At 45.8% G+C, this 17,680-nt stretch overlaps 1 protein-coding gene across 1 annotated transcript in view; it reads left to right on the top strand.

Annotated features, from left to right (window-relative positions):
- CASK (calcium/calmodulin-dependent serine protein kinase (MAGUK family)) overlaps window positions 1-17,680 on the top strand; it is a 247,896-nt gene that overhangs the window by 203,161 nt on the left and 27,055 nt on the right. Inside the window, exons 16-21 of the mRNA XM_014528878.1 lie at window positions 6,444-6,522; window positions 7,808-7,893; window positions 9,432-9,500; window positions 12,260-12,328; window positions 13,756-13,791; window positions 16,108-16,304. Of these exons, the coding sequence (XP_014384364.1) occupies window positions 6,444-6,522; window positions 7,808-7,893; window positions 9,432-9,500; window positions 12,260-12,328; window positions 13,756-13,791; window positions 16,108-16,304 (536 nt within the window). The remainder of the gene's footprint in view (window positions 1-6,443; window positions 6,523-7,807; window positions 7,894-9,431; window positions 9,501-12,259; window positions 12,329-13,755; window positions 13,792-16,107; window positions 16,305-17,680) is intronic.

Raw genomic sequence — 17,680 nt, 5'->3', positions numbered from 1 at the left:
GTGGCAGGAGTAGAAACTTGGAAGTGAAAGGGCTTAGTGTCGTTTCAAAATGGAAAGGAGGAGCCACGACTGGGCTCTAGAAAACACGGTGAGTGGCAGGAACGGGGCGCACACATGCGGGGAGACATGGAAAGGATTCATTCTTTGTCTTAAAACATCAGGAAGATAGGAGCACGTTTTCATTTGAGAAATAATCACTGGAGAACGGATTAGAGGACAAGAGTGGGTGTGGAGAGGCCGGTTAAGAGGCCGTTAGTATCGGAACACGGGAGAGCTGATGGGACTGAACTAGAAGGATGGACATCAAGTGGAAGGAAGTGAAAAGATTTAACAAAAGAGGAAAACCAGCCCTGGCCGGTGTGGCTCAGTGGATAGAGCATCAGCCTGCGGACTGAAGGGTCCCGGGTTCGATTCCTAGTCAGGGCCCACACATGCCCGGGTTGCAGGCTCCATCCCCAGTAGGGGGCGTGCAGGAGGCAGCCAATCCATGATTCTCTCTCATCCTTGATGTTTCTATCTCTCTCTCCTTCTTCCTTCCTCTCTGAAATCAATAAAAACCTATATTTAAAAAAAAAAAAGGAAAACCAGTGGGCCTCAGTAATGGATTCCCAGTGGAGACGAGGGAGAAGCACTTGTCAAGGATGACCCTCAACTTGAGGGTTTCACAGGTTTGGGGGCGGAATCAGATCTTCGGGGGGAAGTTCAAGTGGAATGCATCCATACCTTTTCTTCTGCGCATAGAAAAGGGATGTCGGGTTATGGAGAGAAAGGTGAGTGAGCTGCTTAGAAAGTTACCCAGTTGCTCTACCAATTAAAGGGGGCGTTACGGAGCAGGGGTTCACGGCTGCGGTTCCGGGGAGCCCTTCTCACTGCTCCTTGCCAGCTGGGCTGTATCATGGCAGCATAGGCAGCAGGCAGGGTCCATGGTTGCCTCGCCTCCTCTGGTGCTCGCCAGGCAACTGTTTGGCTTAAGAGCATGGGCAGTGGCAGCTTAGGACAGTGGTCGGCAAACTCATTAGTCAACAGAGCCAAATAGCAACAGTACAGCGATTGACATTTCTTTTGAGAGCCACATTTTTTAAACTTAAACTATATAGGTAGGTACATTGTGATTAACTTCATTAGGTACTCCTAAGGCTTAGGAAGAGCCACACTCGAGGGGCCAAAGAGCCGCACGTGGCTCGCGAGCCGCAGCTTGCCAACCACGGGCTTAGGGGGACCTTGGGCAAATCATCGCACGTCCGTGGGCCTTAGCTTGCTCGGACGTTGCTTGGCAAGTGCTGCCAAAAGCATCCTTGACTGACTAACTGACCCCCCAGCTCCCACCCCGCTCTGCAAGCCTAACATTCCCCGCGTTCATTGTCTAGATGCATTCACTCCTTTAGCAAATGCTGAAGTGCCTACTGTGTGCAGATAACTGGCTTAGATGCCACTGACGTCGTGGCAGGCGAGCCGTGGGCCCTTCCCGGAGGCCACCTGCCACAGGGGTGACAGTCACAGCTGTGGCACCGCAGCGGGGAGCAGGCTGTGGCCGGGCGGCAGGAAGGAGGGGCGAGGAGCCACGCGAAGGAGGCAGGAAGGTGAACTGAACCGCAAGGAGGCGGCCCGGGGCGGCCTGTGCTCATGGTCTCCAGCGGCCTGCGGCGGCGGCCTGGGCGTTTCTCTGAAGGCTGAGTGCAGAGAGCCGGGTTGAGGAGCAGGATACAGCTGCGTCCCCGAGTTCCTGTTCTCAGAAAGTATACGCTGGCCTTGAAGCTTCCCTTGCAGGCCCCCAAGAGAAGCCATTCTCTCTCCTGTCGCCTGGGATCCCAGCCACAGTGTGTGTGTTTCTTCTCTTGACTGGTCGCCATAAACATGGGAATGGCGTTATGGGAAATATGTCTCTTCAGTGATACAGTTCTATGACATTTCATACGGCTTCTTTTGCTTTCTCATTTGTCTTATTAAAAGCATTATATTACTACGTGAGATATACCCATAGGACAGTGGTTCTCAACCTTCTGGCCCTTTAAATACAGTTCCTCATGTTGTGACCCAACCATAAAATTATTTTCGTTGCTACTTCATCACTGTCATGTTGCTACTGTTATGAATCGTCATGTAAATATCTGATATGCAGGATGGTCTTAGGCGACCCCTGTGAAAGGGTCTTTCGACCCCCAAAGGGGTCGCGACCCACAGGTTGAGAACCGCTGCCATAGGCTCTCTTTGCATTTTGGAACTTATACACTGTGTCCCACTGGGCTGCGTCCACCCCCCAAGGATGACACACTCCATCACACCCTTCCTTTCCCCTTTGTAATATCGCCCTTGCAATTGCTTCTCTATGGATCGGGACTCCCTTAGTGTCAAGTGATAAAGACCAAACTTGAAGTAGCTTAGACAATAGAGGGGAAGCTTATGCAAACAAGGGAAGGCCAGGAATTGACCCCAAGCTGGGGTGGGTTCAGGAGTAGGCACCCAGCCCAAGCAGAGACCAGGTTTACCCTCTTACCTGAAACAACCAAGAAATGTTTAAAACTGCCCCAGCCGGTGTTGCTCAGTGGATAGAGCGTCGGCCTGCGGACTGAAGGGTCCCGGGTTCGATTTCGGTCAAGGGCATGTACCTTGGTTGTGTCCTCGATCCCCTGCAGAGGGCGTCCAGGAGGCAGCTGATGGGTGTTTCTCTCTTATTCGGTGTTTCTAACTGTCCCTCTCCCTTTCTGTAAAAATCAATTAAATATATTTTTAAAAATGTTTAAAACAGACAAAATTACGTGAAAGAACAGTTTTGAAGACATTGGCCATCGGGCAGGAAAGGACAGTGATCCCTAAGAAACGGGAAGTAAACAGCATGAGCCCTGTGGTCGCCCAATCTTCCTGACTTGAGAGTTTCCAGGCCACAGACAGGGAGGGGCGACCGAGGCCAAGCAGGCAGGCTCCCTGGATTGAGGAGACAGAACTGAGCGGCTGGGGAAACCAGGCACCTGAAGTTCATGGGGCAGAGGCCTGGAGGGGGAGGGCTGCACCGAGAGGACCCCGGAGATCTAGAGAGGACACTACCCGGAGCTCAGCAAAGACCCTCCTAAAGGACGAGCGAGACCAGTGCCCGACGCTGGCGGCCTGGTCCCACCCACAGACTCGAAGGACCAGTCCATGAGGCGCTGCGTAGGGCGCTAGGGAAGGTCTTGCCTCAGAAGGAGAGAGAATTAGCCCCGGATGGAGAATTCCTCCAAACCTGTGGAACAAATCACAGAAGCAAGATCCAAAGGCTCACCTGGCCAGCGTGGCTCAGTGGTTGAGCATCGACCTATGAACCAGGAGGTCCTGGGTTCGATTCCCGATAAGGGCACATGCCCGGGTTGCAGGCTCGAACCCCAGTGTGGGGCGTGCAGGAGGCAGCCGATCCATGATCCTCTCTCATCACTGATGTTTCTCTCTCTCCCTCCCTTCCTCTCTGAAATCAATAAAAATATATATTTTTTTAAAGACCCAAAAGGGTTAAACTGTTTCTAAGTAACTGAACTATATCCCAGGAGAAAAAAAAAAGCTTAAAAATCTTTATAAGAATTAAAAAAAAACAACCACCAAGCAGGCAACAAGATAAAATGTACAATATCTGGCATCTAATCAAAGATTACGAGGCATGTGAAGAACAGGAAAATGTGACCTATAATGTGGAGAATAATCAATCACAACTGACACCGAGCTGACAGATACTCGAATTAGCCCAAAAATGTCCTATGGGATTAATGGCAGGTTAAGACATTTCAAAAGAAGATATTAGGGATTTCGAAGACATAGCAATAAAAATTCTACAAAACAAAAGAGAGAGAGGGAGAATTTTAAGTCGATAATATTGTCATAACAATGTATGGTACCAGGGTAGGTCCTAGAAATATTGTAGGGGACAACTTCAGGCAGGTTCACTGACAGAAAAAATATTGGAAGACATAATGACTGCAAACATTCCAGATCTGATGAAAAATATAAATCTACAGTTGCAAGAACCACAGTGAACTCCGAGCACAAATAGGAAGAAAGCAGCACCAAGGCGCATCCTAATCAAATTGCTTAGACCCCTGATAAATCGATCTTAAAAACGGAGGTTAAAAAAATAAAAAATAAATATTACATACCGGGGAACAAGGATAAGGATGATATTAGATTCCTTATCAGAAACAACACAATTAAGAAGAACATCTTTAAAGTACTGGAAGTTTTTTTAAAAACTCAATTTACAATTCTAAATCCAGCAAAAGTTTCTTTCAAAAAATAAAGGTAAGACCTAGCTGGTTTTCTCAGTGGTTAGAGCATCAGCCCACAGACTGAAGGGTCCCAGGTTCGATTCCGGTCAAGAGCATGTACCTTGGTTGCAGGCTCATTCCCCGGCGCTGGCCCAGGCACGTGCAAGAGGCAACCAATCTCTCTCACATATATGTTTCTCTATCTCTCCCCCTCCCTTCCACTCTCTCTAAAAATCAATGGAAAAAAATATACTCAGGTAATGATTAACAAAAATTTTTTTAATAAAGGTAAAATAAAAAAATTTTCAGATATACCAAAACAATTCAATAGATCTACAGTATAAGAAATGTTAAAGGAAAAAAAAAATGTTAAAGGACAACCTTATCATTTAAATCTCTTTCAAAGGTAACTGGCAGTTTAAACAAAAATAATGACGATATGTTTGGGGTGTATAACATATGTAGGAGTAAAATGTATAACAACACAAAGGTCAAAAGGAAGGAAGTGGAAGTATACTGCTGTAAGGTTCTTATACTATTTGTGATATGGCATAATGTCACTTGAAGGTGGACTGTGGTAAGTTAAAAATATATGCTCTAAACCAGGGGTCCTCAAACTACGGCCCGCGGGCCACATGCAAATACAAATATTGTATTTGTTCCCGTTTTGTTTTTTTTTACTTCAAAATAAGATATGTGCAGTGTGCATAGGTATTTGTTCATAGTTTTTTTTTAAACTATAGTCCGGCCCTCCAACGGTCTGAGGGACAGTGAACTGGCCCCCTGTTTAAAAAGTTTGAGGACCCCTGCTCTAAACCCTAAAGCAGTCACTAAAGCAACAAAATAGAATTATAGCTAATCAGACAACACAGGAGAGAAAGTAGAATAAAAAGAAATTAATCCAAAAGAAGGCAAGAAAATATATTCATACCTAACTGTATCAGTAATCATATTAAATGTAAATAGTCCAAGTTCCCCCAATTAACAATCAGTGATTGTCCAATTAGGGGGGAGCAAGACCCAATATTGCCTGTAAGAAATGCTTTCTACATAAAGACAAATTGTTTCAAAGTAAAGGGATGGGAAAAGAAAAGCCATGATGACATTAATCAAAAGGAGGCTTGAATAGCTATATTAACATCAAAGTATATTCTCAACCCACATGGGGATTAAATTAGAAATAAAGAACAAAAAGATCTCTGGAAAAATCCCGAAGCACTTGAAAACTAAACACATTTCCAAATAAACCATCAATCAAAGAAGAAATCAAAAGGGAAATTAAGTTATTTTGAAGTGGATTAAAATGAAACCACAACATATCAGAATTTGTGGTGTGCTGCTAAAGTAGTACTTAGGGAGTGTAGCACTAATCATCTATGTTAGAGAAACAGGAATGTCTGCCCTGCTGATGTGGCTCAGTAGGTTGAGCCTTGTCCTATGCACCAAGAAGTTGCCGGTTTGCTTCCCAAACTAGCTGCCCCCTAGTGGTCAGTGTGCTCCCACAGTGGGAGTGCCGCTCCCCCAACAGCCAATCCCTGCAGGCCACACCCCCACCAGCAGTGCATGAATCCGTGCACTGGGCGTCTAGTAAATACTCAAGAGCAAAGTAGAAATCAATGAAATAGAAATCAGAAAACAATAGGGGGATATCAATTGAACAAACATTTTCTTTGAGAGGATCAGACTGATCAGGGGGAAAAGACACTAACTTACTAATGTCATGCCTTAGAGAAGTGACATTACTACAAATTCTGCAGCTATATAAAAGGGTAATAAATATGAGAAACAACTTCATGCCAATAAAGTCAGCAACTTGGATGAAATGGATAAGTTCCTTGGAAGGCAAGAAACTATGAAAGCTCACTTAAGAAGGAATAACTGAGTCACCCTGTACTATTTAAAAATTGAATTTGTAGTTAAAAACCATCTTCCAAGAAAACTCCAGGCAAGATGGTTTCACTGGCAAATTCTACCAAACATATAAGGAAGAAATAACACCAATTCTACACAAACTCTTCCCAAAACATTGAAAGGGGAGGAATTCTTCCCAACTCATTGTTGTTGTTTTTATTACTATTAGCTAGAATGACCTTGGTACCCAAACAGATAAAGACTTTACAAGAAAGCTACGGACCAGTAACCCTCTTGAAGATAAATGCACAAATGCTAACCAAGTGTCATCTTATAGTAATTCTATTTTTACTTAACTTTTTACAGGGAATCACTTTAAAAATGAATGAGCTAAACCATTGTATTGTTGCAAGAATTATGCATGGGGGCATGATTCACAGGCAAGGTAAGTTTCGTATATGATTCTTTCTCACTTTTGTCCTATAGCCTAGTGGAGAAAGTGTTGTTATGACCCATATAAGAAATCGGTTAAATACGTGGTTCATAGAAATCCATTTAAGTTATCTTTTGGGTTTAGTCATTTGTTTCTGTTCACCTGTAGACAATGGAGAGCGGGTGCACTACAGCTCTATTCTGGAGCATGTGTGTGTGAATCACTGTTTATATCCTGACTTCGTAGAGACCATGAAAGATAGAACAAAGTATCCTGTTGGGCCCTAGGATATATGGAAGACATCCATTCTAGGATATGAAATGTGTATATTTAAATTTAATGACAGTTCAAGAATTGCTCTCTCACCCAGCCGGCGTGGCTCAGTGGTTGAGCATCCACCCATGAACCAGGAAGTCATGGTTCCGTTCCCTGACAGGGCACATGTCCAAGTTGCAGGCTCGATCCCGGGGGGGGGGGTCGTGCAGGAGGCAGCCGATCAATGATTCTCTCTCATCATTGATGTTTCCATCTCTCTCTCCCTCTCCATTCCTTTCTTTCTCAAATAAATAAAACATTTTTCAAAAACTTTAAAAACTTAAAAAAAGAATTGTCTCATTCATCCAGGAATGAGATATACTACTTATAAATTAGGAAATTGGAGTTTGATAAAGAACGTAGAGATTCAATGGTAAGATCAGACTGATGGTGGCCGGAAGGGAGGGGAGTTTGTGGGGCTGAGAGGAAAAAGGAAAGGGATTAAAAGGTACGAATTTGGAGTCACAAAACAGTCACAGGATGTAAAGTACAGCATCAGGAACATAGTCAATAATATTGTAGTAACTATGTACAGTGCCAGGTGTAAGGTGTATCATTGTCTAACCTCTGTGCGTACACCTGAGCCCTGTACATGTCTTCAGCTCATTGCATCCTCACAACATCCCTATGAGATGGGTACTATTGTCACCTCCGCTTCATACATGCAAAACCGAGCCATGGAGAGTTTCGGTAACTTACCTGAGATCTTAAAGCTAGTGAGCGATGAAGCTGGGATTTGAACCCAGACAGGCTGGAACTAGAAACTGTTCTTTTATCAGAAAAATTACCAGATTCCCACAACCATCTTTCCAAGCGGTGTCTCCCATCGTAGGTGTCCCTGTGTTAGCGTGTACTCGTGAGCCAAACTTGTCTGTTTCTGAAATATTGCCCTTCAGTGTTTAGCTTAATTTTTTTACATCGCTCTCTTTGGATTATCAAAGTATATGTCATCGCATGTTTATAATCTTGTGACATTTCTTAGGCACACTGCATGTGGGTGATGAAATCCGAGAAATCAATGGCATCAGTGTGGCTAACCAAACAGTGGAACAGCTGCAGAAAATGCTCGTGAGTACATGCAAGTTTCTTTTTCTTCGTCTAAGGCTGACTTTCAGTTTGTTAGCTTTCTGGTTCACACACAAACAAGGGGCCTTCTTTTGCAATCCGAGTATCGCTGGGACCACCAGCGTGTGCACTTGAACTTATGCGTGTGCACTTGAATTTACGCAACATTCATGAAAACTGACAACTAGGAAAATGGTCACAAACAACGGCGTTTGGAAACACTGGGCCCGTCTTGAGCGGTGCGGGCTATAGCTCTCTCCTTTCATCTTTATCTGCTGGGGTTTTTTCTCGAGCAGCTGTTTAAAGCAAACCTTCCCAGCTGTGCATAACTGAACCGGGTTCTCAATGACCTCAATCTGCTGACATCAGCAATGTCAAACCCCTTTCCTGCGTGGCTGAGTCACAGCCAGCTGTGTGGGATTTCTCCACAGCACAGAGGGGAGGAAAGTTCTAGTAAATGAGGCCATTTCTGACTGTGCCCCCCAAAGTCTGTGTGTGGATCAGGGTTCGGGTTTTCAAAAGGAGGTGGGGGGTGTGGGCAGAATGGCGGGCCCTGGCGAACAGACCTTCTTCCCACCACAACGTAGTGAATATCTATTATGAATATCGATTAAGTATGAAATACCTATTATGAATATTGATTAAGTGTGAAATAAGCACACAGACTCACTCTAGTGAAAACCAAGGTCAAATCCTATATAATAAAGGCTAATATGCAAATCGACCGAACTGCAGAATGACCAGTCACTGTGACATGCACTGACCACCAGGGAGCAATGCTCAACGGCAGGAGCTGCCCCCTGGTGGTCAGTGCGCCAGAAGCTGGGCTCATGGCTGGTGAGCGCAGCGGTGGTGGCAGGAGCCTCGCCTGCCTCCACGGCAGTCGGACATCCCCCAAGGGCTCCCGGAATGTGAGAGGGCGCAGGCCGGGCTGAGGGGACCCCCCCCCCCAGTGCACGAATTTCATGCACAGGGCCTCTAGTTATGAAATCAAAAGCAAATTTTACGACATATAGCATGATGCTGGAGCCTACCAAACATAATTTTTCGGTATTTTTCGATTACCCAGTTCAGTTTCTATTCACTTATTTTAGTCTTTATTGTTGAAAGCATTACATATGTCCCCCTTTTCCCCACTGACCCTCTCCAGCCCACCCCGCTTCCCTGGGCCCTCACCACCCCACTATCTGCCTCCAGGCGTGCTTCTTATGCATACGTGCACACAAGGTCTTTGGTTGATGACCTCCCACCCAGCCACCCTCCCCGCCTTCCCTCTGAGATCCCGTGCCACTTTGGAAAGACGGGTCACTTAGCGTGTTTTGTATTCATGTCTATGAAAGGGTCAGGGTCAGGGTCGGGGTCGGGGCTCTGCTGTATGGACAAGGCGCTGCGCTGCACCCTGAGCTTAATGACTCGGTTTCAGTCTAGGCCCCGGCGCTCGCAGCTGCCTCGCTTCCTTGTCCTCACGTGTTTTGAGCAGCTTCCTCCGTGTTTTCTGTGCAACATGGCTTTGCTAAGAAAGCTGTCCTTTCTTCCTCCAGCGGGAAATGCGCGGGAGTATCACCTTCAAGATCGTGCCCAGTTACCGCACGCAGTCGTCGTCCTGTGAGGTAATGGCTTTCCCCGCCCGCCCCGCTCCCCTGGGTCCCTCCCTCCCTGTCTGCTCCTGGCTGAATGTCTGGCTTTCTGGGAAATGGTTTCTGCCTGTGCTGTTGATCACTGCACACCAATTTTGCAACCAAGATAACGGAACAGAGTAGGTCCCCTCCACCTACTCAGCCCTGCTTCCATGGGGACTTCAACTTGAACTTCCTGCAGGCCGGAGTCGAAGCAAAACATAGAGCAGCTACAAATAACGGCGTAGCCTTCATACAGAAAAAGCGGGGTCTCTGGGGGAAGAAGGAATTGCAGTAACGTTTCCAGGAAGTAGTCACTCCCCTTGTTAAGAAATCACAGATAGTTCTTGTTCTTCTTTCCAAGAATGTGAGAGGCGGCTTCTCTCGGTGTCCAGATAGAGTCGGTCAGATCACGAGCCAGGTCTCGAGGGGCGTGAGGAGTGGCTAACTGGCGTTATTAGAGGGATGGAGGCTTTTGCAACCTGCCGTGGAATCGTATAAATTGGGGGTGTTAGGTGATTCGTAAACACGTTTTCTAGGACAATACAACCCCAAGTTTCTTTCTCGCGCTAGGCTCGGCCGATAGAGATGGTCGCTGTTCAGCCTGGCTCGCTCAGGTTCGTGTCGGTGACTGAATGAGATTCCAAAGGCTCTTCTTTTTCTGTTTGGAAATGCAAAGTGGCATCGGGGGTGGCATCCTTCGGCCACTGCTCATCCGGCTCCAGGGTTATTTCTGAAGCCTGTTCTCCCATGTGCATCTCCCACGGGTGTGCACAGCAACACGAAGTACCCTTCCCAGCACCTCCTCTCTGAGCCTGACAAGGAACAGGGTGGAACTCATGTAGGAAATGGCATTTGTACTCGGGCAGAGTTGCAGGAGGAATGATCATGCTCCTCCCCTTCCCTAGCAAGACTGTCCGTTTCCCGGGACACATCTGAGGCTCCTGTGTCTCTGAACCTGTCGAAGAGACGCAGACGAATTGGTAGTTGGGTCAAGTGCGTGTTGAGCGAGCCATGGCGATGGGGGTTTCTGCTCATCTCAGGCCTTGAGCTCCTCTTGGTGGCTTTTTACGGAACTTCACTGAACACTGTGTTTTCACAGAAAATGCAGAAGTAGTTCCGCTCCAGGATGTGTCGTTCGGAAGTTTGTCACCTAGAACACAAACCTTGCAGGGAAAGAGACGATGTCACGCGTCCATTTCATGGGACGCATTTTGATCTGAAACCCCAGGTGGTCCTGGCCATTTCTTATCATTGAGGAAATGTAGTAAACACGATGGATCTCTGTCTTTTCTGGCTGACTAACCAGAAGGCAGTTACTAAGATCCCATAAGTTCCCCTTGTGTTTGTTACGTGCTTGAACTAGGTTTGGGATGGGTGAGTGTGGCACGTGTACATTCTACACTCTTACGTAAGAAGAGCCCCCTCGTACCTGCTTTCCTGTGGACAGTAAGGAAAAGGATGCTCCCCTCCCAGCCCCAGCCCAGCCTGTCTGACCTCCTGGCAGAATTCAAGTCCCGGGTGGGACCTTCCCCAGCTGAGGCCATACTTCCCAATGGAAGGCTCTCTGGCCACCTGCCTCAGTATCCCCCTGGCCTTGGGAAAAGGCAGGGGGGCGCCTGCCCCTCACCCCAGCCCTACTGCCTGGCGTCTCTGGGGTGGTACCTAAAGATCAGTCTGCTCGCTAACGTTTGAGAAGGTTCATCTAAGGGATCCCATTATTTATTTTATTTTAGAAGATTCTATTTTTTTTATTGATTTCAGAGAGGAAAGGAGAGAGATGGAAACATCAATGATGAGAGAGAATCATGGATCAGCTGCCTCCTGCACGCCCCACACTGGGGATCGAGCCCCGCCGCCTGTGCCCTGACCGGGAATCGAACCGTGACCTCCTGGTTCATAGGTCGGTGCTCAACCACTGAGCCATGCCGGCCGGGCCAGAAGTTTTCTTTAAATCTTCTGGGTGGTGGGGGCGGGGGGACATGTCTTTTAAGCAGACATGCACATTTCAAAGGTTTCAGAGAACTCTACTAAACCAAAAATGTTGAAATACTTCCCTTCCTCTCCTTGGTCTTCACGTTAAAAGTGATTTGGACAATAAGGGAGTAGGGCCAGGAAAGGAGCATGAGTGCGTCGAATAGGGCAAATATTATAAATAAGAATAAAACACAGATATACACTAACGAAGAGACCTTTATTCTTTAGGTCATTGTAGCGGATTGATTCAAAGAATAATCTCTGAAAATGTTTGTCCTAGAAAGATCCCAAAGCGATTGCAACATGAGAAGTCTTTTTTTACATTAGTTTCACCTCAAATGGAGTCATTCAGTAATTTTTGACATTGAGGTACCAAAAAATTTACTAAATACTTTGTAAACCTACTTTGTAATACAAAGTAGGCAGTTGGGGTCTTTAGCCCAATAATGTTATAGTAACGTTTGTCATTTCAGAGCACTAGGTAGGGTTCTAACATGAAGCCACTCTCTGGGTCTCCTTTAAAGAAAGCGAAGGGTAGAGAATGTTGGAGACAGGAGAGAAGTGGTTCATGAATGACACGGTCATCGCTTACAACGTGTGACTAAACTGCAAAGTTTTTTTTCTGATTTCTGTGAAATCACGCAAGTAAGTCAGTGCGGCACCTTCGCAGCTGAAACCTCAGAGGAAATGGTTGTCGGACTGTGGTTGTAACTGTTGATGTGCATATTTCTGTCTCTGTGCTGGTGTTTGTTAATGAACCTTGTGTCTTATTTCAGAGAGATTCCCCCTCCACTTCCAGACAGTCCCCAGCTAATGGTCATAGCAGCACTAACAATTCTGTTTCGGTAAGAACTCGAGCTTCACACGGCCAAGTGTGACAATTCTGTTGGTGCCACCTGCCATGAGTGTTCTAGTTACATGTGTCCAGTGGCAATATGTCTTCTGCCGATAGACGGGGCTACTACAGCCACAATGCAGTTCAGAACTCCTGGAAGATCTTCCTCAACATTTTCTTCTCCATAAAACCCCTCCCATCAGTTAAATTTGAAGACACGCAGTTCAACACTCCTTTGGTCACCCCCCCCCCCAGATATTCCCGTGTCACCCCACTAGTCTTTATGACTTCGCTCAAACTTACGCAAAGGATGTAACTGGAAATTTGTTGAAATTTCGAAGTGTTTTTTAATTTGAGAAAGAAAGCAATGTACCGATTTTGCAGCGCAGGCATTTGGGTCTTAGGCTTGTAGTGGTCTATTCTGAGTGAGGTCAGCGACATGCCTTAGTTTCCGCTATCTAAGTTTATGAATTGGTGTGCCCTCTGTTTTTGTGGTACGTGCACATATTTTTGTGAATTACAAACCTTGCCTGGATATGAAAAGCAAAAGGAACTGGCTTCAACCTGCACTTTAAGCCACGCTGTTATCACATCTTTAACACAAAGTACTTTATGTTTTGACTTGAACTTGGAATTCTATTTTTTTCCCCCAGAACTTTCCATTTTGATATATGAAAAGAACTGGTTTTAGTGTATTTGAACAAACGGAAGCACTTACAGGTGCAAGTATGCAATATTTGGGGGTAACAAAGTCTCCTCCGAGTTGCTGGTATTGCTGTTCAAAGTATTGAAAGCTCTGATAATGCAGCAGTATCGCTCTTTTCTGACTATTCATTTGCCCTTTAAAAATCTATCAACTTTTTGCAAATAAAATAAAAATATATCAACTTTGTTATCGGGTAAAATTTTAAATAATTTAAACATCATCTCAAATGGAATGATATCATTAAGTAAAATTATGGACGAAAATTCCCTATGGCTTTTATTTTCAACTTCAAATAGGCTATAAAGGAATTCATTCTGACAGTGAACATTTAATACTTTTCAGATGGTGACAATCCATAGAGCCATCCGATTTTTCAAAATCTAAATGGTGGCAGTGACTAAGCTGAAAAGAGCAACAGCTCTTTTTGGTTGGGGTTGTTGTTGAAATAGGGCTGTTTCACTCGCTGTGGCTTTTGTGTTGAAGATGCTGAGTTGTTGCTTAGCAACACATTTTCTCTCTGCTTCAACTTACCTGCTTTCTTCAGCTTGCTGCTAAATGGCTAATTTTTTTAATAATTCAACATTTCTGAGAAATGGAATAATGTGTATTATCTCTTTACAACTTAAATCTAGCTCATTTTTTTTAACCATATTGTAACAGAACACACAAATGTCCTTGTACTCTTGAAAAGTAAATGAAAATTTTTCTCCTGGGTTGGCTCTATTCTACAGGACTTGCCATCAACTACCCAACCAAAAGGACGACAGGTGAATAGACATCCTCTCTAGAAACTTCTCTAAACTGAGCTGCTAATAGCCAATCCTTTATTAACCCTCTCCATCCCATAATGTCTGCATTTTGGACCATAACATTTGAGCATTGAGAGCTTGTACCATTTCATTTTAACACATTAAACATGACTAATTCGCTATAAAGATTTTCCCCTCACGTCCTTGTAGCTACGATGGTTAGTGTCATTTCAACCTGATCACTGTGTCAGTGATTAAGAATTCAGCCTTTTGGGGGTCTTACGGGCCTGGCTCTGGCTGGGGTGGGAAAAAATGTTACAGGTCACAAAATTTCTAGGATTGTAAGAATAACTCAAATGTACATCCTGGTGAACATTCTTTTTTTTAAATATATTTTATTGATTTTTTACAGAGAGGAAGGGAGAGATATAGAGAGTTAGAAACATCGATGAGAGAGAAACATCGATCAGCTGCCTCCTGCACACTCCCCACTGGGGATGTGCCTGCAACCAAGGTACATGCCCTTGACCGGAATCGAACCCGGGACTCTTCAGTCCCCATGCCGACGCTCTATCCACTGAGCCAAACCGGCGAGGGCTGAACATTCTTAAGTAATAATTTTATGAAATTTGAAGTCCTTTTAGTGTCTGTATTTGCATGAATATTTCTCAGAGGCATTGACAATGAAGAATAAGGACATGCACATCTGGCATCGAGGCCTCGCCTGCCTGCTAGTCGCAACATGAAACCTTGAGGGCTGCCAGCCAAGCAGTAACTTTCAGTTCCTCCCAAGGATGGCTTTTAGGTGCAAATGCAGAGATTTGCTAATTTTATAGGCGGGGTTTCTGCAAAGAAACTTACAGAAAACAATTACGCAATCGTTCCAAAGCCTTCAGGTTGGCTTTACAGTGACTTCGCCATTAATATTCAAATTTAATTTCAAGAGATAGAATCTTTATGGGCTTTTTCTTGAAATGCGGTCTTAAAGCATAATCAGGTGTAGAGTTCAGACTGGCATGAATTAGCACCTGACGGAATTCGCCCACAGTTTAGCATTAGGACTCAGTAAGCGATACAGCGCTCTATGCCTAGCCCTATACCTTAAAGCAGTGGTTCTCAACCTTCCTAATGCCGAGACCCTTTAATACAGTTCCTCATGTTGTGGTGACCCCCAATTTCATTGTTACACATTGAACACAATTTTAACATAGTGATTAATCACAAAAACAATATGTAATTATATATGTGTTTTCCGATGGTCTTAGGCGACCCCTGTGAAAGGGTCGTTCGACCCCCAAAGGGGTCGCGACCCACAGGTTGAGAACCGCTGCCTTAAAGCCTTTAGAAATCCGGGAATTCTAAAAATGCTACCATAGGCCAGCCCCTGACATGGTAGTGTGTTTCCTTTTATAATATTTACTAATGACATTTACATATCATCACACTCAAAGCCTGGAACTCTGCTCATTTCTAGCGTCACGTTGGCAAAGCTAGGATTCACACTCATTTGTCTTCTCTAAGAAGAGTAAAATACAAAAATGAAGCCTACACCCTTTTTAAAATATATTTTTATTGATTTCAGGGAGAAAGGGAGAGGGAGAGAGAGATAGAAACATCAATGATGAGAGAGAATCACTGATCAGCTGCTTCCTGCACGCAAGCCGGGCATGTGCCCTTGACCGGGAATCAGTCCGTGACCTCCTGGTTCATAGGTCGACGCTCAACCACTGAGCCACATGGCCGGGCCCTACATCCTTTTTCCAAGCTAAAACTATTTTTAAATGCTTCTTTAAATTGTTTGAATCAGATTTCAGTTCATCAGCTGCGTGCCCACACACTGCCGGTCGCCCTGTAGGCATTTCAGGGCAAGATGCCAAGGCAGCGTTCTTGCTAGTTTCATGCCACGTGCTGCTTCGTGGTTAAAACCTACCCTGAATGCTTGTGTTGGTGGCTTCATGGCTGCCACGTCATCACGACAACTTATCCATCACACCCACGAGACCTCATGCTGATTTTTAAATGGAGAGCATACGTCTCTATCATCACAGGCCTATTCTGTTCGAGTAAAGACCGAAATTAGGTCTTTAGTTGTAATAAACAGTTATCTTAAGTGCTCCCCCCAAGTAAACACAGCAAAGATTTAAAGCTGTGCCCATCCGAAGTGGTCCATCGTTTGTCGTGGTAGCGGGTCTTTGTGTTGTATTTCCACGCATCCTTTTCGTCTCGCCATCCAGTGTCCCGTTGGTATCGGGGGTGTCGGGATGTGCTTGTTAGGGGCGCGCGGTGGGCTCTGCGTCGCCCCGGCCTCCGTGCTCACGCGCTCCTGTCCCGTAGATCTATGTGAGAGCACAGTTTGAATATGACCCCGCCAAGGACGACCTCATTCCCTGCAAGGAGGCTGGCATCCGGTTCCGCGTGGGTGACATCATCCAGATCATCAGCAAGGACGATCACAATTGGTGGCAGGGCAAACTGGAAAACTCCAAAAACGGGACTGCGGGTCTCATTCCTTCCCCTGAGCTTCAGGAATGGTATGTTTTTTCTCCTTTTGTTTTGTTTCGTCACAAAAAACGAAGCCCTGCCTGTCCATTTTTCCACTTGATATGATTGCTTTCTAGTGGCAACCCTGTTTGATCTAGTCCTTGCTCTACTAGCCAGACGCAATTCAAGTTAGTCATTCCAGAATGCTACATCCTCGGCATCTAGCGCGCTCCTACGTATCCAGTCAGATCTTCGTGTTACGTAAAGGAGCGAGGGGCTAGGGCAGGGGTGGGGAACGTCCGGCCCGCGGGCCACATGAGGCCCGTGAAATCCTTTGGTCTGGCCCTGCCAAGGCGTTAGGGATGAGTTAATTAAATGCTTGACCAAATAGAGCAGGCAAATTTTTTAAGTTGATAATTTTATATGGCCCGAGAATGATATAAATATCCAGATGGCCCTGGGCAGGAAAAAGGTTCCCCACCCCCAGTCTAGAGAGGTTGAGTGGACAGCCTCGGGTCCCTGTCACGTCGTGGTCTCTTAGCAGAGCCCTCCACTCCTGTATGCTGCTTCAATCCTGTTAGAATTGCAGGGGGGGTTTTTTGTTGTTGTTTACTTAGGAGTAGGATATTCTCTTTTTTTAAAAAAATATTTTTATTGATTTCAGAGAGGAAGGAAGAGGGAGAGAGAGAGAAACATCAATGATGAGTTTGATGGACTGCCTCCTGCACTCCCCCCACTGGGGACTGAGCCCACAACCCAGGCATATGCCCTTGACCGGAATCGAACCCGTGACCCTTCAGTCCACAGGTCAACGCTCTATCCACTGAGCCAAACTGGCTAGGGCAGAATTGCAGTTTTCTAATGTCCCTCTCCTTGTCCCTCCACATGCTGTCACCACCCCTGTTCCACTCCACCACCAGCGAAAAACTCAAGTGCCCCGATTCAGTGTCACTCAGGGTGTTTGAAGATAAAATGTGTTTCACGCCCAGCCAGCGGGGCTCAGTGGTTGAGCATGGACCTAGGAACCAGGAGGTCACAGTTTGATTCCCAGTCAGGGCACAGGCCCAGGTTGTGGGCTCGATCCCCAGCGGGGGGCGTGCAGGAGGCAGCTGATCCATGATTCTCTCTCAAACACTTTGGTCTTTACCTTGTGAGGTCTTTAAATGTATGTCTGTTAGGAAGCTGGAGCTTTGAAAGCAGGTTAAAGTCAGACAGTTTTTTTGGGGGGGAGGCGGTATATTTTTATTGGTTTCAGAGAGGAAGGGAGAGGGAGAGAGAGACAGAAACATCAATGATGAGAGACAATCATGGACCGGCTGCCTCCTGTACTCCCCGCCACAGGGGATCAAGCCCACAACCTGGGCATGTGCCCTTGACTAGAATCGAACCCGGCACCCTCCCCCCCCCCCCCCCCCACCCCCCCCCC

The sequence above is a fragment of the Myotis brandtii genome, unplaced genomic scaffold (assembly GCF_000412655.1).
Source record: "Myotis brandtii unplaced genomic scaffold, ASM41265v1 scaffold657, whole genome shotgun sequence".
In the NCBI taxonomy this organism is placed as follows: Eukaryota; Metazoa; Chordata; class Mammalia; order Chiroptera; family Vespertilionidae; genus Myotis; species Myotis brandtii.
Note: the sequence above shows the minus strand (reverse complement) of the source record. Positions and strands in the feature narration are given on the sequence as shown.